The sequence below is a fragment of the Chelonoidis abingdonii genome, chromosome 4 (assembly GCF_003597395.2).
Source record: "Chelonoidis abingdonii isolate Lonesome George chromosome 4, CheloAbing_2.0, whole genome shotgun sequence".
Taxonomy (NCBI): domain Eukaryota; kingdom Metazoa; phylum Chordata; order Testudines; family Testudinidae; genus Chelonoidis; species Chelonoidis abingdonii.
In genome coordinates, this window is record NC_133772.1 from 132,181,692 (window position 1) to 132,207,280 (window position 25,589).

At 42.6% G+C, this 25,589-nt stretch overlaps 1 protein-coding gene across 4 annotated transcripts in view; it reads left to right on the forward strand.

Annotated features, from left to right (window-relative positions):
• Nucleotides 1-25,589, forward strand: part of TECPR2 (tectonin beta-propeller repeat containing 2) — a 79,800-nt gene that overhangs the window by 15,660 nt on the left and 38,551 nt on the right. For all 4 annotated transcript variants that reach the window (XR_004373321.2, XM_032777391.1, XM_032777393.1 and 1 more), the window contains exons 7-14: nucleotides 4,260-4,392; nucleotides 5,913-6,392; nucleotides 7,243-8,237; nucleotides 9,945-10,128; nucleotides 11,950-12,123; nucleotides 14,972-15,152; nucleotides 19,405-19,546; nucleotides 22,633-22,873. Coding sequence is in view for 3 of the 4 variants with exons in the window: in XM_032777391.1 (XP_032633282.1) it covers nucleotides 4,260-4,392; nucleotides 5,913-6,392; nucleotides 7,243-8,237; nucleotides 9,945-10,128; nucleotides 11,950-12,123; nucleotides 14,972-15,152; nucleotides 19,405-19,546; nucleotides 22,633-22,873 (2,530 nt within the window). In the remaining variant the exon portion in view is untranslated. The remainder of the gene's footprint in view (nucleotides 1-4,259; nucleotides 4,393-5,912; nucleotides 6,393-7,242; nucleotides 8,238-9,944; nucleotides 10,129-11,949; nucleotides 12,124-14,971; nucleotides 15,153-19,404; nucleotides 19,547-22,632; nucleotides 22,874-25,589) is intronic.

Sequence of the window (25,589 nt, forward strand, 5' to 3'; positions counted from 1 at the left end):
GGCAACTCCCATTTTTTCATGTTCTCTGTGTGTGTGTCTCTCTCTCTTCCTATTCAGGGTCGGCTTTAGGAAGTGCGGGGTCTGATTCAAATATCCGGCGGCGGTCCAGGTCTTCGGCTGCGGGTCCTTCACTCGCCCCGGTTCTTCCGTGGCACTGAAGGACGTACTGCCAAAGACCCAGGGTGAGTGAAGGACCCGCTGCCAAAGACCCGGACCGCCGCCGGGTGAGTCAAAACTAAAAAGGTGCCTAAGTTAGGTTCTCTTCTTTAGGGCACTGGGCCCTCTTAGGCATGGGGCCGGAATCAGCCTAAAGCTGGCCCTGTTCCTACTGTATTTTCCACTGCATGCATCTGATGAAGTGGGTTTTAGCCCACAAAAGCTTATGCCCAAATAAATTTGTTAGTCTCTAAGGTGCACAAGTACTCCTCGTTCTTGTTGCTGATACACAGCTACCACTCTGAATTCTATAAAGAGAAAGCTGTAAGCAGTTTCTCCAATTTAAAAGGTGTATATGAGAGAGAAGACACATCTTTAGTAGTATCATTATTGGGCTATCCCTCTATTTTTGGTACAAATTATATTGGTGATTTGTGGTCAGGAGAGCTCTTCTCCCTCCCCAAACCACTCTCATTGAAATTCAGTGATTTGACTGAAACCTCTTGGACAGGAAATAACGAATGAGTGGGTGGTTAGAGAGTCAAAATCCTCAGTAGCATAAAATTATGATAATGTCTGGTAGTTGTATGCATCATTTGCATTTTTTTAAATATTCCTTTTGTTTGGGGTCTCGGTATGAATTCTTCTTTGCTGGTGCTCAGCACTATTGAAAATCAAGCCACTTATTTAGGTCCTTAAATATGGACATAGAAGCCTGTCTTTAATCACCTATTTTTGAAAATATTGGACTCTGTATCTTAATTCCACTTTACATGCTACTCATTCACTGAGCATCATATGGAAACCATCTGTTCTTCTCTTCTGTTTCTTTTTTCCATGATCCATTTTTTCCTTCTTTGTGGAGTGCTTTCTCCTCTTTTTCTGATTGTATAACTATAGACCATGCTAAAACCTGTCTGATCCTCCCAGCATATCAATAGTATAAGTAGGGTCTTACCAATTTCGCGGCTATGAAAAACACATCACAGACCATGAAATAAGCCCTTCCCCGTGAAATCCGATGTCCCCTTGTTCCTAGGCTTGCCCCAGCAAAGGTGGCTCCTAGCTGCGGTTGGGCTGGGGAGGGACAGGACAGCCGCTCTGAGGGACGGGGGTGGGAGGGAACCAGACCCACCTCTGGGTGCCTCCCCCCGCTGCAGGCTGGTCTGGAACTGGGCAACAGCCCCAGAGGTTCCTACAGCTCGAGAAGGCTTGTGGAGTTGGATCTGATCTCTGTGCTGCAGGAGCACCCCAGCAGGGGGCTCCCAGCTGCTGGGCAGGGCTGGGGAAGGACAAGACTTGCTCTTGCCCAAGAGCAACCCTGCAGAGAATCTCTCCAGGCTACAGATAGCTCTGCACCTCCTCTTTCCCACTTGCTTCCTGTCCCCCTCCCTTTGCAGCTGCCTGGGGAGGGGACATTTGTACAGGAAACTGCCCCCCCCCTCTCCAGGTGCAATTATTAGCTTACTTCAATAAAAATAAAAAGAAAGATGTGCTTGTCAATCAAAAAATTCAGTCACTTTATAACAGCAAATCACACTCAGAGCTCAACTCACTGATTGATAGATATGGACACTGGGGAGGTTTTGTAGTGTAGTGATCTCAATTGACTGCCTACCAGAAGACGTGCAGTTACTATAAAATGAGTGTCCAAAGTAAATCATGACGAATTCTACATGCCGATGGTGATAAACTATTTTGTATAAGCCGCAGTGTTTCATTGGATAACGCACATCGGGCAATGGTTCAGTGCTGCTTAGACTCAGAAACCTATCAAAGCAGAAAGAGGGCTGCAGAGAGTGCATTTCTGATAAGTGAAAAGTTTTTAAAATAACAAAATACAAATTCTTTTTTTAAGAATGCGACAGAGAGCTCTGAGATTGGAGGAAAAACTTGATCACTCAAAGCTGCGTGTGAGTTCATTCAATGGAATGTACAAAATGCCAGTTGCTTACTAAGTGTGAATAAGCTACAACAGAACTACCTTCCAAAGGATTTTGCTACACATTTTGAAGACAGGAAGTCTCTAATTAATTAGAGTCTTTTGCAATTATTTTAGACGAGTCCACAGATGAGTAAGACAACATTGTTCTGTTTTGATTTTGTTTCTGAAGATATACAGACAGGAAAGCTAACAGTGCTCGCTGACTGCCTTATTTGGATGCTGTTAACTACACTACAGTTTCTCAAGCAATAATTAAAACAGTTTCAAAAAACACTGCGAACTTTAACAAAGTATCTGTTTTCATAAGTGTCAATATAATTTGTATGACAAAATCTTTCAAATCGGTTCTCCAAGGTCTAATGCCGTCCATATTACATGTAATGCACTTATAAATTCTCTTGTCAGTGAGCTGTGGAGATGTGAATTTGGTAAACTTGATAAACTGGTCAGCTACATTAAAAAGATCTTTAAACACTGCCCTAGTTGCAAACTTCGATACAGGCAGTACATTGCACACATGACTGAACCTGGGGAACAAAAAATTGCAGTTCTCTCAGAGTCGGTCGTTACTTGTTGGAATTCCTGGTTTGGGGCTGTACAGTTCCATGCAGCGCACTTGAAGTACTACTCTGAATTCATCTCTGAAGAACTGACAATGAAAACGCAGGTTTTAACAGAACTGTCAACCCTTCTAATGATGCTCAGCTGAATGAGGAAGTTCAGTTTGTTGCCAAAAAGCCACAGGACTCATGGACTTAACCACTTGGTTTGAATCTTGACATGGTACAAACCACCAAGTGTACAACAAAGTAATGGATATACTGTTCTGGGCTGAAGCACAGTCAAATGAAAATCACTCTGACAATACTGACTTAAATGCCAGTACTCAGCAGGTGTTTTCTTGCATGGCAAAGAAGCTCAGACAATACTACTGCTATGGGAAAGAGTCAAGTGGTTGTAGCAAAAACAGCTCAGAAGTTTCAATAACTTGCAGCAGGGTTCCTAAAAGCAAGTGCATATCTTTGACCCTGCACAAATGCATCTATTGATGATGGATTTAAGCTCGCTTAATGCGATTCCTAGCTTTGATAAGACTTCTATACTGGAGATGTCTGCTTACGAAAATATTAAGAAAAAAGCGGACTGTAGTTTGGCTGTGCTACAATTTTGGAACTCTGAGGCAGAATCCCCCATCTTGCAAGGCTAGCTCGGTGCTGTCTGACAATTCCAACTAACTCTGTGGATGCAGAGAGAGCCGTATCTAAACACGGCAGGTGTGTTCAGCACAGAGACAGGAAATGAAGAAAGACAGTTGCCGGATGCTCCATGCTCACATTCGATTAATGATATTTGAAACCAGAACTTTTTTTTTTCACTTGTTTTTGTTAAACTTGAGAGCCACAGCCTTAAGTTGAGGCTATCAATTGAGATCACTACCCTACAAAACTGTTTCAGATGTGCGGTATCTCCCAATCAGGGAGTTGAGCTCTGAGTGTTGTTTGCTGCTGTAAAGTGTCAATTAATAAATCCTGTCAAGGTCACATGGCTTTTTTTCCCCTTTATTTTATTGAAATAAGCCAATAATTGCATCTGGAAGAGCGGGGTGCACCCTTTACAGTGCCTCCTCCCCCTGCGGCTGCAGAGCAACGGGGGCAAGAAGTGAGGGGGGATGGTGTGGAGCTCTGTGCAAATGGGAGAGGTACCTAAGAGCATCCATGCAGAGGAAGAGCAAGTCTTGTCCCTCCCAAGCTGGCCAGGACTAGCAGCTAGGAGCACAATGACTGGGGCACTCCCAGCAGCATGGGGGAGATCAGACCCACCTCCATCTCTGGGAACCACCTGGGGCTGCAGAAAGCTCTGCAGTTGCTGCCTTGAGAGTCCAGAATCTGAAGGCAGCACAGAAATGAGGGTGGCAATACCATGATCCCCCACAACAGGTTTGTGACCTCCCCCATCCCCTTTTGGGTCAGAACCTCCCCAGTTACAACACTGAAATTTCAGATTTAAACGTCTGAAAATGTGAAAATTGCCAATTTTTTCAAATCCTGTGGCTGTGAAATTAACCATAATGGACCGTGAATTTGGTAGTTAATCATTTTTTTTTTTTAATTAATGCTCTTTACATGTGTGTGGTTTTTGTTTTTGTTTTTTTTAACAGGCTATGATAGGTGGCTTGGAAGGATCTGGTGATATTGTGTCTGTGTCGTGTACCAGCAATGAAATTTTTCTCTTAAAGGGAGATAGAGACATAATAAGAATTTCAAGTAGACCTGAAGGACTTGTATCAATGGGTTTGTATAGATTTATTAACTTTAATTTGTACCTTTTTAAAGAAAATGGTTCGTGGAAAGTGTTCTTGTACTGTTCCTTTAACGAAACTTCCTCTAGTAACTTCTGTAGAATTGTCTCCCTGTTTCTTAAGATTACAAAAGGCCTAGATTCTCAACTGAGCCAAACGTCTGCTTTTTCTACCTTAAAAAGGTAACCATTAGGGAAAAGGTTATAGCTGTCTGCTTATGAAGGTGGCTGTGCATTGGCCCTGACTTGGGAACTGCTCTAACCTATTCCACCTGGTAGCAGTCTCCAAGAAACTACATATGAAGTTGTGATTGCTGGAGTGGATCACACTCTAGATGTGCATTATCTCTTCCCTTGGTAATGCTTCATTGACAGTCTTTTCTAATTTCTGCTTGTAGGTATGTTGGATAATAAGTTATACTCTTTGTGCTCATGAAAGTGGCCATAAGTATGGGAAGGGATCATAAGCACTGGATAAAATTGTGTAAAACAAAGGTCTTACAGAGTTGAAGTGAACTTGTTCATCTTACTGGTGCTCTTTCTGTAGTGGAAAAAGGCAGTATGAAAAATCATGGAAAAAATAAAACAGAAGGAAATAAGCACTTGAACAATTTTAAAATATCAAATGCATCCACAGATGGAAACAGATTCAGATATCCGCACTGCATGAGAGCATATCACTTTAGTATGAGAAATAGACATCTCTCAGGCATTACTTGCAGTTATATCATTTGGGCTGCTTAATGCCATTTGTGTGTGTGGTTTTTAATCCTTGCTTCAGTACTAACAAAATACTACTAAATAAGATACACAACAATCTCTACAAATTCTAGAGACTTACTCTCTCATTTATCTTAATGCATAGATGTGCAAGCATAGCTTTGTTATATAAGCAGCGCTTCATCCACAGGTCTCTTGTTTGTTTTTGTACATTACTATTGTATCCAGAACATTTAAAAAAAAAAATCATGACAATTACGTTCTTAAAATGCTCTTTAATGCAAGACTAGAGATCCAGACAAATATGCAACCTCTAATTCTGTGTGCTATTGGAAAGAAGTCCTCTTGGAACATGTTTTCTTTGATTTTGACCACAATGGTTTGATTGGGGGATTAAATTTAGGGGCATGATCTTGCAAGATGCTAAACGCCTCAGTGGAGACAATAGGAGTCGAGGGTGTAAGAGTCGCTCAGCACTGCACACAGTCGAGCCCTGAAACCCCTAAAGGACTATGTCTCTCTTAATATACAGGCATAACTGCAACTAACATTAATGGAAGCTTTGTCCAGACATTGAAGCATGAATTGAGCTATTGCTAAAATAACGTCATTTCAATATAGATCAGTTACATAAGATTACTGCACAGTATTGATGTGAAATGTTGTTGTTGGTTTAGACAGATACCTTCTGGGAATTAAAACCGTACTTTTTCTTAGGACGCTATCCAAGAGCTATGCTTCTAATTATTTAACAACTAAGTGTGTGTGTGTTTTTTTTGTTTTGTTTTGTCAGTTTCAGATGCAAATTCAAAATTGCTGAGTCCATTACCAGATTTGAGTCCCAAATTGCAGAGCCCACTATCTGTGGTTGTATCTGTATTGCCTGGCCCTTCAGTGGAAACACACCAAAAAATAAAAATGGATCCTTCTCCCAGAATTATTGGTGATAAAAATGACTCTTATTCTGTAGTGAAAGATGATCTGGAAACAACACTGGTATTGGAGAAAAGTCTTGATAAAGTGGAGGACTTAAGCAGTGAAACAAGAAAAAGAGGCTGTTCGGTAGTAAGTGAATCAAGAAGCAGGAGCAGTTCAGTAAATTCTGTGGACAGTGGCTCTAGTCTCCTGACAAGTGGAGACCAACCATTGTCTGAAGTGCCTAGAGAGAGTCAGCCTTCTTCACAACGGTTCAGCATAATCAGCTGTGAAGACTTTGACCAGGAACTTATTGTAAAACCCATCAAAGTGAAAAAGAAGAAAAAGAAGAGACAAGGTAAAAAACAAAAAACCCACCATTCTCTAACTCTGCCACTTCTTAGAATAATTGTCACCTTTGGTATCTTTTTCACTAAAAACGTAAGTTTTTTTTGTTTGGTTTTAAAGACAAGCCTTATGTTTATGGTGACATGTCTTTCAGTAATCATTACTTGTTACCTAACAGTAATTGGTCTGCAGTCTTGCCCTTTCACTTGAGCATGAAAGCCCATTAAGAAAGTAATAAACTTGTATCTTTACAAGAGGGTGTCATTTTTCTCTCTGCAGACCTACTTGCTCTTTATTTCTATTCTAATTTTAAATTTGTTTTTACATTTATTTGTAACGTTATGCAAAGCAGAAAAAATGAGTATAAAAAAGGGTTAATGCTAATAATCTCACTTCTGTTTTATTGTTTAATCTCGTCTTTGTTACACTTGAAATATTTTACTGTTTTTATATTTTTACTATTAGTACCCATAAGCAACACTTCTTTGCCAGATAAAAAACATTTCTTTATGTACCGTGGGTTAGATTATATTGTCAATTTTTATTCCTTGTAATAATCTGGTATTGCAATTGTGAATTCTTGCCTATTAAGATTACATTGACCATTCTAATTAAACCTTAATCAAGCTGTTTATATGTGAGTACAATACTCCTGCATTCTCACTGTGTCAGTTTGTGCCACCCAATGGAGAAGTGATATAGTTCTTAGTGTGTCAGAATTTGGACTAACTCCAGCTTCTAAAATACAAGTTTCCTGTTTGCTCATTAACAGTAGAAATATTTGCGTTCTTTTATTTTCATTGAACTTGGATTAGTTTTATTAATAAGAATATTTATCTTTTTTTTTTCTCTGAGATCAGAAAATGTGACCAGGAAAAACCACAGCTCTCAGGAAGGTACACCAAATTATGAGCGTCAGTTTTCTGGTGATAGTGTACATTCTCTAAATGCAGATTCATTGTCCATGACTTCTAGCCTAATGAGCTATAGTATAGATCACTTGAGCACAGGTTCTCCTGATCAGGAAAGTGAGTTCAGTGTGGAGTCACATGCTGTCTTGCAGGAGGATAATGGCTCGGAATCATTCAGTGTGCTTCAGTCTCCATGCATTAGTACAGCAACAGATTCGGAAGAAAATGGAGGTACAATTGAATTACTAAAACTTCCTAACAGGGACAGTGGAATGAATACACCAGCTGTTACAGCTGCTCTGACATCCAACCCTCTCTTAAGCCTCACTGAAGACGTATGGGGTAGCGAAGATACAGAATGTAATCCAAGCCTGCTTTCTGAAAATACTGAATGCCATTATGAACTATTACCCCAAAAGGAACAGAATTTTCCTGTGCTATGTGAAGTAGATGAAACTTTGGCTAGAATAAATCTGAAGGATCCTGAAAATGCTTTTGAAGAAACTAAGATCACAGACCAAGTGTCTTTAGGTTTTAATACCACATGTGGTGCTGAAAAACCACTGACAGAGGAGGGAAGTGATGAAGTTAACAGGGGAGAGCAGCAGCCACATTGTTTAATAAATACTGCCTCAGAAAACCCTACAGATCCCCAGCCTGACATCTCTAGGGAAGATGTATGTTCACAAGAGATGATTTCTGGATGGGACTTGGAGGATGCAATCAAAGCTAAGTGTAGTGCTGCTGCTGCTGCTGAATGGGTAACCAACACCCATGATACCAGGACTGAGAGATCTGCGTCCAGTGATGAAGAGGATATTTATGGGCATGGACTACCATATTCATCTTCAGAGACTAGTGTGACAGAAACTGGGGGAAGTTTTACTTCCCAGGATATGACCAGAACAAGCCTAGATGAAATAATGCTCTTAAAATCAGATCAGGTATGTGTTTTATTTATAGTTAAAATAGTTAAGATGCCAGTATTCTAGAAGAAGCAATGACAAATGTTTTTCTTCAGTTCTATAAAGAAGTGTTTTCTTCTCATGGATCCAGCAAGTATAATTCAAAAGGGGGGAAACTAAGTGTATCCAATACACAATTCAAATTATTATTGCAAACTTCAAAACAATATACAGAGGGCTATGTTTTCAGTGTGCTGAGAGAGAAATGCCTGTTAACTCCTGTTCAAAAGGAGTTGTTTTTCCTATGTGAAAATGCTGTTGTGAACCCACCAGAAAGCAGTACAATACCAAAAAGTGCTCTAAGGTAGAACAATCATTTGAGTTTCTCAGAGCCCAATTCTGCAAGATGCTGGATACTTTAATCTCTCACATTGATTTCAGTGGGAATGGAAGATGCTGAGCATCTCACAGGTTTGGGGTCTTAAGTGCATTTCTAGTTAATCTTTGCCTATTTAAATAGTAAGCTCACAGGGCAGGGACTAGTGTCTTCTTTTTTTTTTTTTTTTTTTCATGTTTTGTATAACAGTGAGCACATTGATGCTGAAAGAGACATTGTCAGTTACAACTTATGACTAGGTTTTCGTATTATTTAAAATGTTGAGTTTTTTCCTTCCTCTGTTTTTTCTCTCTCCTTCACTGTTGCTGTGTGGAAGAAAGCCACAGAAATAGCAAATTTTAACTAATGGACTGTACAGTGGAAAGAGTGAAATTTACTACAAAGGTCTTGATCCTGAACTGCTGCTGATGGGAGTTTTAACTCTCTCTGACTTTATTTGTAGCAGGGTCAAGCTCAAAGTGCTATTAAATACACAATGTAAGCAAACTGAAAAAAATTATAAATCTTGTCTCCTTTAGCTGCAGTAAAGTTTTGGTGTAACTTGTATCAACAACAGGTAAAATACTTCAGATGAAGGATAATTTTTAACCTGATGTCCCAAATAACACTCTGCAAACTAAATAAGGGAAATGAACACAGCTACATTTTTAAGTGATATACTCTAAATAGTGAAAGAAGGCTGTGAATTTGAGAATCTGGAGGGGAAAACCTCAATATTTTAGTTAATGTACAGGCTATGGAGCTAGTTATACAGGACTCAAGCTTGGTAATATAGGTTGTAAAATCCATAATATTCCATTAAAAGCCTTGTTTGATCTATTTATTTATTTATATAGCAGAAGGACCCAAGGGTGTCATAGGAGGCAGTATATCCTCTCTCCTCACTCACAAGCTTGTATTCCAAAAGGGCCCATTTTCCCTGTGTTAAATGATCATTAAAACATTAGTGATGATTGGAAAGCTTTTGCATATTCCATTTTACTGTTGCTGTTTACATAAGTAATTTATTTGCGTCTATCAATTAACAGGGTAATACTGATGGATTTTGGACTGCCCTCGGGAGGAGGATGATAGTGTGGGGTTTTGTTTTATTTATTTTTTGGTGAGACTTGCAATCCCAGCTGTCAGAGTTACTCCTAAATACAGGTAGCAACATGTAGCATTATGTACTTGATCAACTGGCTGGTGATAGGATTGTTTTATCAAAGGCATTTATTCTTTTGCTGTAATTTAATGTTTACATTCTGATTCTTAAAAAATACTTCTGCTGTTTTATGTATGTACGCTATATGACTGTTTTCTTGTATAATTGAAGATACCTGACATTGTTCTGACTCTCCAGTTTTTAGTTTGCAGAAAGCTGGATGGGATATTCTGGCCCTGGCTATGGGATACTCAGCCTGGTTGTCTCAGAAAAGTATATTTGGTGCCTGGACTACAAAGGTAGTCTCTACTGTAGTGCTTTACCTAGTGCAGGTCTGCGGTGGCAAAAGTTTGAAGACGCTGTCCAGCAGGTGGCAGTCTCGCCTTCAGGTTGGTTAAACTGCATTTCACTTTTTGTTACCCTTTAAAATTAAAATCTATAAATTTGTGCAAATTAAGCTCTTTTTCATATAACTGTATAACTACATGTGGCATGTATTCCCTCTCATCGCAGTACTTTGTGTATCAATGTTTATAGTAGTCATTGAGGATTGCTCTGCTGTCTGTAATCTGGCTTGTTTTACAACACACACCAGGACCAAGTTCCCTAATTCACTTGCACAAACTGTCTCTTTTAAAAGTTGTTAAAAGGCTATCTTGGCTCATGTGACTGCATTTTTGGACTATTAAAGTACTGTTTTCTAGCATAAATGGTTGTTCTCAAAATAGCAGAATATGAGTTTGTTTGTTGAACAGTTTTAAATGTATTGCTGATGCATTATTGAATCTTTTTTTATTTGAGATTCTCATTTTATAGTTAAATTGTGAAATAATAGAGGTTATTTTCTGAACAAAACATCACGTTTTATTAGAAAAATACCTATTCCTAAATAAGACTTTCTAATTAATATGTAGCTTTAATATAAAAATGAACTTACCACCCCCTCTTCTCTCTCCACCCTGCTGCCCCTCTCGCAGCACACACATTGTGACTGACTTTTTTTAAAATTTATTTTTTGTGGCCTGGGAATGAAGGTTGGGGTGGTGGGAGGGAACAGGTTTTGGATGTGAACTTGTACCCTCTTCACTTTTCCAGTTTGCTCCAGTGCTGGTATGATTGTAAGCAGGTTTCTCAACCATTTTCTCATTCTAGTCAACCATAGCATGATCTCTCTTCTGTCTCTTGCCCCTTAAAGCAGCTGATATCCTTTAGACAGAGCAGTAAGGTTAGGAAGAAGTACTACTTTAGTTTTTCATTAAATTGTCACATTTGGTCAGTGACTGAACCCTGATGGGGATATAATAGCATTTATAGGAGTATGTAAACAGACCAAAGATGAGAAAATGCAGCTCTGGGTATTGTACTTTCCTGTTCTGTGTAAAGGCTATTGATGTATCAGGATGCTGCTCTGATTGCCATTTGAACTCACAAGCATGCCATATTTAGATTTTGAATTCCATTACACTGCTCTGTTGATCTCTCAGAGATAGGGCTGTTTACAAAGCAAAATTTGGGCCAGAGTTTGAAAACTAGCCCCTGAAATTGCATCTGTAAATTCTGTCTACTTGTACCACTGACCTCTGCTCTGTGGAATGTCACACCTGTTCAAGTATTTGACTGTCACTCACCAGTGGCTGACCTACAGAGATCATAAACTTTAACCTTACTACTGCTAATGAGCTAATAGAGAATATACATGTTACAGAAATTTGCCTTGTGCTGCATATATGAAATTATTTTTTAACCTGACAACTGTGATTAGCCATGGGATTAGTAATTGTATGACTGTGTGTGTGTGCGCATCTGTAGAAGTAGCAGGTGTGTTTCAGAAACTAGCATTGGGGCCATCTGTAAATTTGGCCTTTTAATATTTGTTTCATTTGGCACTGGATGCTGTGTGTTTGATATTTTGAAAATAACCATGGCTAAGAGTGAATGAGTTGAAAACATTTTTCAGTAACATCTAGTCTGTGGCAATATATATTGTTCAGCAACTCTCTGTAAAACTCGTAACTGTTGTCTGACTTTAAAACATTTTAAAAAGGTAATGTTATGTAAGATTAATAAAAGTTTGCTAAATTTTGCATTTTTCTGTTAACTTGGCTGGCATTAATCTTTTCTGTTAATCATTTTGTTGTGTGTATAGTAGACCAGCTGTGTCTAAAGTTACAATCAATATTTGGTATCACCCACCATTCATTTTTATACAGGGGCTCTTCTCTGGAAGATTGAACAGAAAACTAACAAAGCATTTGCCTGTGGAAAAGTAACCATAAAAGGAAAGCGCCACTGGTATGAGGCTTTACCTCAGACAGTATTTGTAGCTTTAAGTGATGACACTGCCTGGATTATCAGAACTAATGGAGATCTGTATCTGCAAACAGGTATTTAAACTGTTGCCTTACAGTTTTTGTAAATGAGAATCAGAAGTGCGTAAATCTGTCAAATCATCATGATTTGGTTTAAGCCGTGTTCCGAATCCAGAATAAAACTGTGTTACTTATTCATGGCAGAGTAATCCTTTATCTTGGGAATCAGTTATGAGATATTATAATACAAGCCAGGGAAAGGTTGTTTGCATTACCATAGCAACTAGCCCAAATCATGGGCCAACACCCCATTGTGCTAGATGCTGTACAAATACAGAACAAAAAACCTAATCCCTGCCCTCAGTATTATATAATCTGAGTATAAAATGAGACTATAGATGGATACAGACAGGAGCACAAAGCAACAATGCGACACCATGTTGGTCAGCATGATAGGCTGGGTCTAGCACTCTGATTGCCAGGCTTTTTGTAGGCATCAGAGTAAAGGAGGGTTTTAAGCACGGTTGTGAATGTAAGTAGTGAGGTGGTTTTGCAGATGTTTTGCGAGGAGCTTCTCCCAAGCATGAGAGAGAACAAGGAAGAAAGCATGCAGATGTTTGAAAATTTATTGAATGGGTGATTGGAGGTGAGAGATGACCTCTCAGTGGTAAATGAGAGATAATAGGTGGGATGGGGCTAGGCTGTCTGGGTCTTTGAAATTAAAGACAAGGAGTTTGTTTGATTTGATAGAGAAAGGGGAACCGGAAGAGGGATGCAAAGAGAAGGGTGAAATGGTCAAAATGATGGCCTGGGAAAATGATTTTTGCAGCAGCATTCTGAATGGATATGAGTGGGGCAAGACTACATTGTCAAGCCCAGAGATAAGGATATTGCAGTAATCAGGATGTGATGATGAGACCCTGGACAAGAGTTTTAGTTGTGTGGATAGAAAGGAAGGGCCCTATACAGAAAGAATAGCAGGATTTAGACACAGCCTGAATTTGATAACTTAGAGGGGGGTTCAAGATGAAGGCGACATGCAGGTTATGGGCTTGAGTGACTGGAAGGATAGTGGGGTTGTCCACAGAGATTGCAGGGGGGTGCAATAGGGAGGCGACTAAGAGCTCTATTTTAGCCATGTTGAGCTTGGCCTGATGGCTAGAAATCCACAGGAGAGGTCAGAAAGAGGCCTGTTTTTTCATTTGTACGTAAGGAGACAGGCTTGGAATAGAGAGGTGGTGGCTGAATTTGTATTTACACATGAGATTACAAACCATCTCTGCATAGACGGGGGAGAAGAGGGAGAACATGGACAGTCCTGTGGCACAACCACAGAAAATTGGAGGGGGGATGAGGAGGGCCCTTGAAAGGACACTCTGAAAAAGTTATTTGAGAGTTAGGAAGGGAACCAGAAGAGGGCAGAGTCATGGAAGCCTGGGTGGGAGTGGAACGACAAGGCAGAATTGCGATAGCCATTTGGAAATCTTGTCTTGCACTTAAAATTGGTCATATTCTTTGTTCAGTTTTCTCATGTATATCTAATATGTATGTGTAGTTAAAAAAATAAACATATATACATTCTTTGTAATTGCTCTAGTTGAGGAAACTTAAATATCCAGCATATTTTCAAGGATAGCCTCCTTTTAAATGATTTTGCTAACTAGTCAACTCCATTAGCAATTTAAAGCAACTTGCCCAGGACCATGCACTACTATTCAGCAGTGATAGCGATGGTGGCGAATGAATTTGGTTCCACACATGGAGAGCTCTGTGGAGTTTTTAATTGGTATTTTCCTCTCCTGCTGGGCAATGGTTTAACAACAGCTTGTGTTCTGCCATTTGTGGATTTCATAGATGCCCAAGTAAATCCTCCAGTGTGTGTCTCTCTTAACACAAGGCAACCAGGAAGAAAGACTGTAATGGTGGGGTCAAATAATCCCGTCAGTACGTCCAGCATCCCATCTAACAGTTGCACCAGGAACTTGTGTCCCAAAGTTAGAAGCTGACTACTATAACTTCCTTTCTGGTATCCCCTAGGGTATGTCCACACTACCTGCTGGATCAGTGGATAGCGATCGATCTATCGGGATTCGATTTTATCGCATTTAGACAAGACGCAATAAATTGGTCCCCGAATGCGCTCCCCGTTGACTCCAGAACTCCACCAGGGCAAGACATGGAAGCGAAGTCGACAGGGGAGCCGTGGCTGTCAATCCTGTGCCGTGAGGGTGGGAGGCAAGTCGATCTAAGATGCATCAAATTCAGCTGTGCTATTCTCGTTGCTGAGGTTGTGTATCTTAGATCGATTTCCCCCCCCCACACACACCCCCGTGTAGACCAGACCCTAGACTGATAATTGTCAGCTACCTTTTGCTTTATTAGCATGAAAACTTGAGAAAAAGCTAATTCTCTATTGAGCTTTTCTTTCACAGACATGAAAATCCAATTTGTATATAGTTCTGGACATGATGTACAATTTGGAAGAATGGATATGTCTAAATGTGTACAATAATTGTCTAACGTCTTTTGATATTACAAGAGTTTTCACCTGTTGAATCATTCCATTTCACTTCTAGTCTGTTTATTGATGAACATCTTTTAAATGGAGGTTCCTGATATTGCCACTCGGAGGAGGGAAGGAGAGGAAATTGCAGAATGAGAATGGTGGGCTCTCCACGAAGTTACTAAACTGAAAATGTTTGAGTGAAATATTCTAGCTTGATGTACAATGTTTAGTTTGTTAAAGTATAAACTGAACATTTCTACACTAAATGTTAAGTCTATGGAGAATACAGTAAAGTGAACATACAAGAAAATGTTAACATGCTCATTGAATTTTTCCCTTTGTGCTCTAACTTACCGGATTTTGATAACGCCACTTAATTACAGCAGCCATGCCTTCTCTTCTTTGTTTTGTTTCTAGGCCTGAGTGTGGATCGTCCATGTGCCAGAGCAGTAAAGGTTGATTGTATGTATCCACTATCTCAAGTTACATCCAGAAACAATGTAGTATGGGCACTGACTGAGCAGCGGGCGCTTCTCTATCGAGAGGGAGTGAGCAGCTTCTGTCCTGAAGGAGAACAATGGAAGTGTGATCTTGTCAGGTAATTGGGCAGTGTTTAATCAGAATGACAGAAAAGGTTGCTTTCATTCATGAGTATTTCATTTTACAGTGACTGAAACACTTACCTCTTGCTTATAAAGCTTTTTGCATCCAAATTGTAATCCTCATGTTACCTTACTTTTAATCAGTGAGTGAGCAAAAAAGGACACTATTTGGAAGACATTTATTGGTCGTGAATGGGGAATGTTTAACAGAATTGTGTATGGGAAGGAAAATGGAAGAATCCTTGAAATGTGAATTAATGAAATAGGCCTTTTTATACTAAATGCTGTTTAGTTCTTTCATTTGTGCTATAATGGTGCTCCCATTATTTAAATTGGATCTCCAAATGTTAAATATTTGATTTTTCAAGAATACATGTATATGTTTACAGTTGACTTGTCAGTCAGTCACGAGATTAGAAGTTGCACTGGATATCTCACCCCCAAATTCACCTCGAATACACGGGGAAGTATATTTTACTTCTGTAGCCAGTTTCACCAGAATTCCTTTTAGCTTTATCAGCAACAGACCAGTTTATTCTGCCTTCCTGATCCAGAGAGTAGTTACATCCTATATTATCTTGTAAAATGTAGGGAAATGTGTTCATTCTTGCATAAATCAATGCCATTTCTTTCCCAATAGGTAATTACTTTAACATTAGCCTTTAACCTCGATTTTTTTTTTATTTTATTTTTTTTTTTTTGGAAGATTTGAGGGAGGGAGGACTAATGTTCAAATCTGCAGCTTGCATCTAATTATTACATCAGAGAAAGTTGAATCTCTTCTATGTAAATACACAAGACTGAGGCTATGGCTACACTGGCAGTTTTGCAGCGCTGGTAGTTACAGCTGTGGTCGTACAGCTGTGTACGGCCAGCGCTGCAGTGTGTCCACACTTGCACCAGTTGCAGCGCTGTTGTGAGTGGTGCATTCTGGGCAGCTATCCCACAGAGCACCTCGTCCCATTTGTCGCTGTGCGGTGGTGGGAAGGGGACGAAGGGTGGCGGCAGTTCAGCTTCCTGTGCAACCACCCGTGCTGACAGGCAATCGACCCCCGTGCCTAGAGGGCCCCGCACTTAGGCACCTTTTTTAATTTTTTTTTTTTTTAAACGTACCCCATCCCCGGCTGCGGTCTCTCATGGTTCCCGGCTCCTTTGAGTGAAGCCGCCGGCGGTGCTGCGGCATTGGCCCCGCTCTCCCAGCTAGAGCCTCCAGCTGGGCGACGGGGCTTGCGGCGCTCCAGCCGGGGCTCCAGCCATGACAGTGGGGGCGGGGCTTTTGTTCGCGCACGCGGCCAGGAGAGCGGAGTCGCGGGTTTGCGCGCATCCGGGCGCGGAGCGCGGCAAGGGCCGGCTGCTCGGCCGGTACGCTGGCAAAGCCCCGCTCTCCTGTCTGGAGCTCCACCGGAGCGCGGCAAGCCCCTCTCCTGTCTGGAGCTCCCGGCCAGGAGCGCGGCAAGCCCTGCTCTCCCGCGTCTGAAGCTTGGGCCCTTAAAAGCCCCCCAGCGCGGGCAGTGAGGGGGTATTTAAAAGTCCTGGGCTCCAGCTGCCTCTGCCACCCCGGTCCTCGACATAGCCGCCGGAGCCCCCCTCCTCTTGCATGTTCCCACAGCGCTCTCGGCTATTTAACAGGTCCCGGCTAGGAGGGGTTTGGGGCTACTTAAAGGGCTGGGTTCAGGCTGCTCTCTGCTTGCACCCCATGCCTGCCCACACCAGTCCGGCCCCCCATGCCTGCAGCCAGCTCTGCACCCGGTGCCCACAGCCACCCGCCAAACCGCCCTGTCTCCAACCAACCCCTGCCACACACCCTGCGCCCTGCCCGAAGCCAGCCAGCCCCCAACACTTGCTGCCCGGCACCAGCTCTGCCACTCTGCAGGCCCGCCCACCCTGCCTGTTCCAGTCAACCCCTGCTGCACCCCACTGCCTGAAGCCAGCTAATCCCACACTCCTCTGTCGTCCAGCCCTGCTTCACCCCTGGCTGCACCCCCCTGCGGCCCGGCTGAAGCCAGCCCGCCCCAACCCCTTGTCTCCACAGCCCACATCCCTTTCCCCTGGCCTGCAGCCAGACCTACTCCAGTCAGCCCTGTTCCCTGCCTCAGCCAGCCCATGTCACTGCTGCCCTCTGCAAGTTGTCCAGGGCATTAACCCTGGAGGGAAGCAGCTGGAACCACACTGTGCAACCCCAGGGAGTGGCGGGGAACCCACACATGTGAAAACGGCAGTATTAATCACCAATCAACAGCATATATGATGCAATGTAATAATTTTAATTATTCATATAGTTTGGAAAGAAAAATAATACATGAAAGAAATGAGAGGCTTTTTTCCACTTATTTTTAAGTCATCCTGCCGATCTGTGCTTCTCTGGTAGTCAGTTCTTCTCTGGCAGCGCTTCTCCTTATCTTGCAGCCTGTTCTTTTTCATGGTTTCCTATCCTCCAGTTCTTGCAAACTTTTTTTTTCTGTGGAATACAGATTCATAACTGCTTTCACCCATCTCTTTCTTAGTCTTCCTTGGTTTTTTTCTTACGCTTGCGTCTTCAGAAGTTGCACTGATGGAGCAGATTCAAGTCACTTTAAACAAAAACAGAGAGATACACTGTTAATACAGAGCCTGCATTGTTTAAGAGGGTTTCTGTAGGCAATCACCATTTACACCATTCTGAGCGGAGCACAGAGAGGCCCAGCTGCACGATAGAGATGGGGAGTTTCCCCACAACCGGCTCCACAGTGGAACGGGGGCTTGCCATGGTGGCTCACTGGGAAGGGTGGCGTGGGGGTTGCTTCATTGTGGAACCAGGGTTTTCGTGACTTGTGGAAAGCAAAGAGCAGCTAAAGGGAAATACACTGACCCCTACCCCCACACTCTGCCACAGGCTACTCTCAGAGCCACTTGCAACGCAGCTCAGCTGGAAGGGGTGGGGGTGGGTGGTTGCTTCACTCTGGAAGCCATGGGTTCTGTGGGTTGGTGAAAGCAAAGAGCAGCTACAGGAAATCATGGGCATTCACATTCTGGCAGTGCTTGCAGGCAGCATAGCCCCCCTGCCTCCAAAACATTGCCATCCTTATAATAAGGCTTCTTACCAGAACAGGCTCCTCTGCTGGTTTCCTCACTTCCAAGTCCCAGCAGCTGCGACTGGCTAGCTTTGTTCCTGGCTGGAAAATAGCTCCTGCCTGCATTGACTCCTGGGAGTCTCCACACACCCTCAGTAGCCTCCCTCTTCGGGTTCCTCTACAACCTCCCGTCTCCCAGGCTCTGAGCCCAGGGCAGTGGAGTGCGAAGCGATGACCAGAGGGCTGAAAGGCATGCTTGGGAAGTACCCCCTAATAACCTGGAGGCCAATTACAGCGCTGGTGAGTGTCCCACTGATGACCAGCGCTGCATCACCAGCGCTGGTCTCGCTACACCGGAAGCGGACCCAGGTGTACAGCCAGCGCTGCAAACAGGGAGTTGCAGCGCTGGCTGAGCTTTTAAGTGTAGACACCTGCTAAGTTGCAGCGCTGTAACCCCCTCACCAGCGCTGCAACTTGCAAGTGTAGCCATAGCCTGACTTATAAACCAGGTATCCTGCATGTTCTCAGACTTCACTGAGACTGTTTAGGACTGTTCAAATCAATGTAAATTGAGATTTCCGAGCTATTCTGGAAGGTATGTTGAAAGTGACTATCAGAATAGGATTGTCAGCTTAACTTTTTTTATTTTAAAAATACTGTTTATAGTGATAAGTTTTCCCTGAGTTTAGACGTGATTGTTTTATACAGGAAGCTTTTGTAATCAAGGTCAGCTTCTGTCCTTATTGTATAGTCACAACCGGTTCAAGATTATGCTGTCTTTGCTCTTAATGTTCTAGTCACAATGGAGAGAAACAAAATCAAAACAAAACAAAAAAAGTTGTGACATTACATTTTAAAGTTTCTGCAGAAAATCGATAGCTACTATTTTTATCGTTTCTGTACTGTTAAGTGCTGAAGAATTCAACACTGGTCCATTATGATATTTTTAATCTTGATATTCACGTAGAACAACTCCCGGAGGCTTATCTTGCTTTCTGAATTATACTCGGAGGAAGATATCTAATAAATTTTAAGTTATTGGATAAATATGGAGATGTGTCCAAAGACGTGTTTTATTTTACATGTTGGTAGTACCATATGAAGAACTTCTTTTCCACTCTAGTTTCTTATTCATTCTGAAGGTTTTAAGGAAGATTTTAATGTATTATGTATTTTAAAATGTGTTTTGCATTTGCAGTGAAATGCAAGCTTTGGAACCAATGTGCATAACTCTTGGAGACCAACAGACGTTATGGGCTTTGGACATACATGGGAATCTATGGTTCAGAACTGGTGTAGTTTCAAAGAAACCGCAAGGAGATGATGACCATTGGTGGCAAGTATGTACTCCTTATTCAGCTTTCAGTAAAGTCCACCATCCCATCGTTGTGATATTTTCTTGTAGGGATCCCAACCTAAAAATATCAAGAAATAATTGCGTGGAGGCTTACAAGCATTATTAATACCCCTGTAATGGAACCACCAGACTGTGGGTGCTGAGGCCCCTTTTAAATCTGTTCCCCGAAAGACGTTGTTAAAATTCCAGTATCAACCAGAGGGAAAAATAAAACCAGTGACAGGACAGTTTCCTTTAGCTAAATTAAAAATAAAAATAATTATAATGCAGGGAGGCTGCTCTTCACCTAATCCAGCTGTTTCCAAACCACACAGGGCTGCTTCCTTCAGCCACCAATCCTGTGAGAGAAAATGATGACAAAAACAATTCTTACTGGGCTTATTCTCAGGAATCCGTATGGAATCTCTGATCATGTTGTTCACATCCTTACTTATGCTCTTGGGTCTTTGTTCCCCATATCATCTCTGGAGGAGGCGGATTGTCCACTCCTCCACTTGTCTTTCCTGAGTGGTTTAGTCAAAAATATCTTCCTCTGTGTGTATATGGAATCTGTTATTGGAGCAGCATGGACAACATAGTTTTGAGATGACATCTAATTTCATCAGTAAGTTGTCTTACCTTGATACACGTTCCCATAAAAGCAGGAATTACCTCTTTTTTTTTTGAATGCTCTAAAGCATGGTTATACTTAGTTGCTTATAATAGAGCTTGGGCAATTAACCATATAGTGTCTCACCTTCTTGAGTCAGGGCCACTAAGGAGTGGTTGCTGAAAGCCATTAACATGAGTTCAAACAGCTCACGTCAGTCACATGGATTGTCTTCCTCTGGGGAAGCTAAATGAAACTATATGAAGAGCTATCTCTTTGTTGTCAGACTCAGGGCCAGCTTTAGGAAGTTCAGGGCCCAATTGGAACATTTTTGGCAGGGATGACTTAAAAAAAAAAAGAGGGGTGCAGGACCTGGCTGTGGGCAGCGGATGCGGGTATGGGGGTACAGCCCACCCTGTACAGGAAGTGCCCCTTCCTCCTCCCTCCCCCACCAGGGTAGTAGCAGCAGCAGCAGCAGCAGCCTAGGGCTCGGGGGCTATTTAAAGGGCCCATGGCTCCCCTGCTTCTACCACCCTGGCCTTTAAATAGCTGCAGGAGCCCTGGGGAAGCGGTGGGGCTCCGGTGGCTATTTAAAGGACCGGGGTGGCAGAGGCAGCTGGAGCCCCGGCCCTTTAAATAGTCCCCAGAGCCCCCCGCTATCCCAGGGCTCTGGGGGCTATTTAAAGGGCTTGGGGCTCCCCTGCTTCTACCACCCTGGCCCTTTAAATAGCCACGGGAGCCCTGGGGAAGCAGTGAGGCTCCCACAGCTATTTAAAGGGCTGGGGTGGTAGAAGCAACGGGAGCCCCGGACTTTTTAAATAGCCCACAGAGCCCTGCAGCCCTACCCCAGGGCTCCAGCAGTGGGGCTCTGGTGGCAATTTAAAGAGCCTGGGGCTCCAGCCCCTACCTGGAGCCCCAGGCCCTTTAAATTGCCCCCTGGGAAGCCAGGCCACCGTGGTGCGGCACACCGGCTCTTGCCAGTATGCTGCCCTGGGACTTGGGCACAGCGCCCAATTCAGGGGAATCGGGTGAATCGGCCTAAAGCTGGCCTTGGTCAGGCTCCAGGACAATTTCAGGAAAGAGGAGAGATTCTTTTTTCCGCTCTTACCATTCCCCAAATGAAGGGACTTCAGGTGCAGCAGAGTTCTGTAGTACTTGAAATAGATAAAAATATTAAGAAATTTTGGGCAGGTGTTTGTTTTTGCTTAGTTGTGTTTTTGTTTTCTTTATATAGGAAGCTATTATCTGTTATGTGATTCTGGTTTATAATCAAGGCTCCTAAAACTTAAATACATAAAAACTCAGAGGACTCAAACTTGTTTCTTCCTTCACTCACTCAGTAGAGAGATTCCTGAGGTTCACTCAGGAACATTGTTCCTGAGACTCCTGAACCCTATTCAGAAGGCAGAGGAGGCATCTTTTTATCATAAGCATAATTTGACTTCTGTATTTGGGGTGGCTTGGTGGGGGATCGAGGTGTGTGGGGAGGAGGGCCTCAATGGGGTATCCAGGTGTGGGTGAGGCTAAATGGGGTAGTGGTTCAAGTGTGTGGGAGCGGCTTGACAGGGGAGTCTAGGCATGAGGGGCTCAGTGGAGGAAGTTCTCTGTGTGTGGGGAGAGGTCTGAATGCAAAAGGATTGGGCAGATTGGGGGGGGGGGACAGCTCCCTATACAGTGCAAAGGGATTGGGCAGATGGGGGGGGAGGGGCAGCTCCCTATACAGTGCAAAGGGATTGGGCAGATGGGGGGGGGAGGGGCAGCTCCCTATACACCACTGAGGACTGATTAGGGACAGGAACTGGGGAAGGGGTGCAGAGCTTCCTGCAGCCAGGGAAGTTTCTGGGGATGAATCTGACTTGGCCTCAGCTGCTCCAGGGGAAGAGAGAGTCCTGTTTCTCTTCTCCCTCATGCCTACCCTCAGCAGCTGAGCCAAATGCAGAATTCCAATTCCTCCAGGAGTAATTCACTCTGTCACTCAATTGGGCTGTACACTGCGCAGATGGTTGGGAAGCAGTTCAGCTGCCTGGCTATCTTGGATCACTGCTTTCTTGTCCTCCCCTTACGCTGATCATGAGGGGGAAACTGACCTGCTAGCAGAGAACACCTGGCTTCCCCCAAACATTCCTCCTTGGACCCCTAGGGTACTGAGGTGGAAGGGAGCGAGCACCAACACCAGGCGCTCTGTGCCTGCTGGTCAGTTTCTCTACGAGGACTGCGTGGTGAGTTGGGGAGCTGCTCCCTGCCCTCCCTTTACACAGCCTATATGGCCAAACTCTTCGACCAGCACAGAATGCCTTAAGTCACTGCTCTTTCCCCCCCAGCACGTTTCTCTGTGGGCGACGAAGCAGGGCTAAGGGGAAAATATGGGCGCTCCCACCATGCATCTCCTCTGCAATGTATCTAGTTTGCTATGCTTTTTATGGAAGATCCTTTAACTCACCCCTAGTTTAACTGATTACTCAGAACATTTTTTTTTCCAGGTAAGCATTACTGATTACGTCGTGTTTGACCAATGCAGCCTCTTCCAGACAATAATCCATGCAACACATACAGTGGCAACAGCAGCCCAGGCTCCAGTAGAGAAAGTGGCGGAGAAACTTCGAATGGCATTTTGGTCACAGCAGCTTCTATGTCAGCCAAGCCTTCTTGGAGTCAACAGCAGTGGGGTCTGGATCTCTTCAGGCAAAAACGAGTTCCATGTAGCAAAGGGAAGTCTAATAGGTTGGTGCATTTTTACACCTGTTGGTTTTTTTAAAAATCAAAGAAACTAACTAATGCATCCACTCTGCACCCCCTACGATTCCCCTAGCCTACCCATGGTAAAGTTCAGCTGCAGCAAATTGAAGAGCAAGCTGCAAAAGCTTTTGTTTGTTAAACTAGAGTGGGAATGCAGCCAGTATTGCGGGATGCTGTCTTAACATTTGGTTTGAGTAATTGTCCTTTTAAAAGTAGTACTGTGAAGAAGGCAAGTTTGGGAGCCTGTTGCTCAGAGCTTGTTATGCTTTCCAAAAAGTAGGTCATATTGCTTCTTTCAGTGCATGCATCCATATCTTGAATTAAAGAGAAATACATATTGATATCACGCAACCATGCACTATAGAACTAGCACAATGGAGTCTGGGTCCATAACTAGGGCACCTATGTATGGTGCTGTAGACATAATAATAATAATAATAATAATAATTAGTATAGTGATCACTTTAGGAAAATGAGCCATGTATTACTACTTATGATCTGGTGAGAGAACATGCTGAACACTAAACAAGACACTTAATGACTGTAGCCTGGCTGATAAATGTTGTAGCTCATGACTAATTTTGTCTAGTGCCAGAAGCCTCTAACCTTTGTGCTCTCATCTCGCACAATCTTGGCTTCATCTGCAGGCCTAGGTACCTTTTTCAGCTGTGTCTTCAAGTGATTCTGATTTGTTCTGTCAATGTAAGTAGACTTTCCCTCTTGGAGGAACCAGGTGAAGAATCCTGCTCAAACTATATTTTTCAAGAGGATTTCCATAGACTTATGGGAGGATGCTTAGAGCTGTATTCTTTATCTCAGTCCTTTTGTGAGAGATGTTCCTAAAGCTATACGTCTAAACTTGAGTATAGAAATTATTCTCTTATTCTACCAAAAAAGTTTATTGATGGCCTCTTGATAGCAGCAAAGTAGCCAAAAAATGCCAGATTAGATGCTCCTTTAGGATTCTCTCTCATTAGATGACGTGAACAATTATGTAGTACTGTACCCAGTATTTACACAGGGATTCTGTCAAAAAATACTCCTGTTCCTTCTCTCTGAGTGTGTGATTAAGATTTAAGAGTAGATTTCATGATTACTCAAACACTAAACTAGATAAAAGTGCTTGACATGTGTTTAAACAAGCCTAAGAAAAGATTTGCAGAAAACTGATGCTGGAAAGCTTGTTGATTGACATCTAAGCCATCAGAAGAGATCTCTGCAGGTTGTGCAGATGTTTTTCTTCTAGATTTGTTTGACTCGTGGGGTTAGTAGTATTCTATGCCAATGACTTGAAAGAGAAAACATCTGCATGGAATTGTATTTGTCTAATAAAAAAAGAATAGTGTCTTCCCAACAAAGTGTGACTTTATTTGCTCTGCAGATCTTTCAATTTCTGAATGGTACCCAGTCAGTCCAGTTTAGGTGAGATTTGGCCATAAGTGCAAGCAGTTAACATTGTTTTTGTCATTTAAATGAGAATGGGCAACATACTGGATTTTGCATTTCAGAAGACTAATAAATGACTGACATTGCTGATCACTAAGGCTCTGATTCTGGCGCAGAGGTTGTGGAAGTCACACATTTCCGTGACTTTCTGTGATCTTTGTGACTTCTGCAGCAATTAATGCAGCTGACCCCAGGACCACCTGAGTAGCTGGTCCCAGGACCAGCCACATGGGGGGGGGGGGCGCATTGTAGCAGCCCCAAGGCAAGCAGCACTGTCAACTGCTCGGACAGCCCTAGGTGCCTAGCCCCGGGGAGCACCTGAGTAGTGGGCCGCCAGGGGCAGTCAGCCCCTGCCACTGGAGCAAGGGCCCTCCAGAGCAGCAGTGCCCCAGCGCTCTCCAGAGCAATGGTCCCCAGGAGCAGAGATTTAGTTGTCAGTGTTTATAGTAAAAGTCATGGACAGGTTACGGGCTGTGGATTTTTGTTTTTTGTCTATGATTTGTCCATGACTTTTACTAAAAATACCCATGTCTAAATCTTAGCCTTACACAACTATAATTAATTTTGCATGATCAGTGTCCCTAGAAGGGCAGACGATTGCAAGTAACAAACTTGGCATTTGATGGGAAAGAACATCCTTCTTATTTTTGTCTGTTTAGATTTACAAAGGTCACAAAGCTTTTTGCTGAAGAGTCAACACAATCTTCAGCTGTAAGTATTGGGTCAAAACTGCTGCTAATGCTTAGAACAAAAGGTGACCTAATGGATCATTTCATATAAGCTTGCAACAAAGAGGAACCTCCAGACAGGGCTGAGAAGCAGCAGATACATCTTTGCACTAGATTTTAGTTCTGTTTTGGGCTTTAGATTTCATTACTACTTGGTGTAATTCACAAATGTGAACAGTTGCCAAATGTTTCAACATTAAACCTGAAAGAATCCCTGTTGCGATGAATTCTTCATTTATGTGCTGATTTGGTGTTCATCCATGATGATGTAACAAGCTATCTAGTGACATAAATGCACTAAAATAATGAAAAATGATTTGTTTTTTTTTAACAAGAAAACAGTTTTTCAAACTTATGAGCATGAACTGGTAGGAAACATGGGGATTCTTCAATCTTAATAAATAGTCATTTGGCTTTATAATGTTTTTTGGCCACGGCAATATTGGATATTGATTAGAACAAATAAATTTAATAGTTGATTATAACAGAAATCCTCAGATCTTTTAAAAAAAATTCCAACAAAAGAA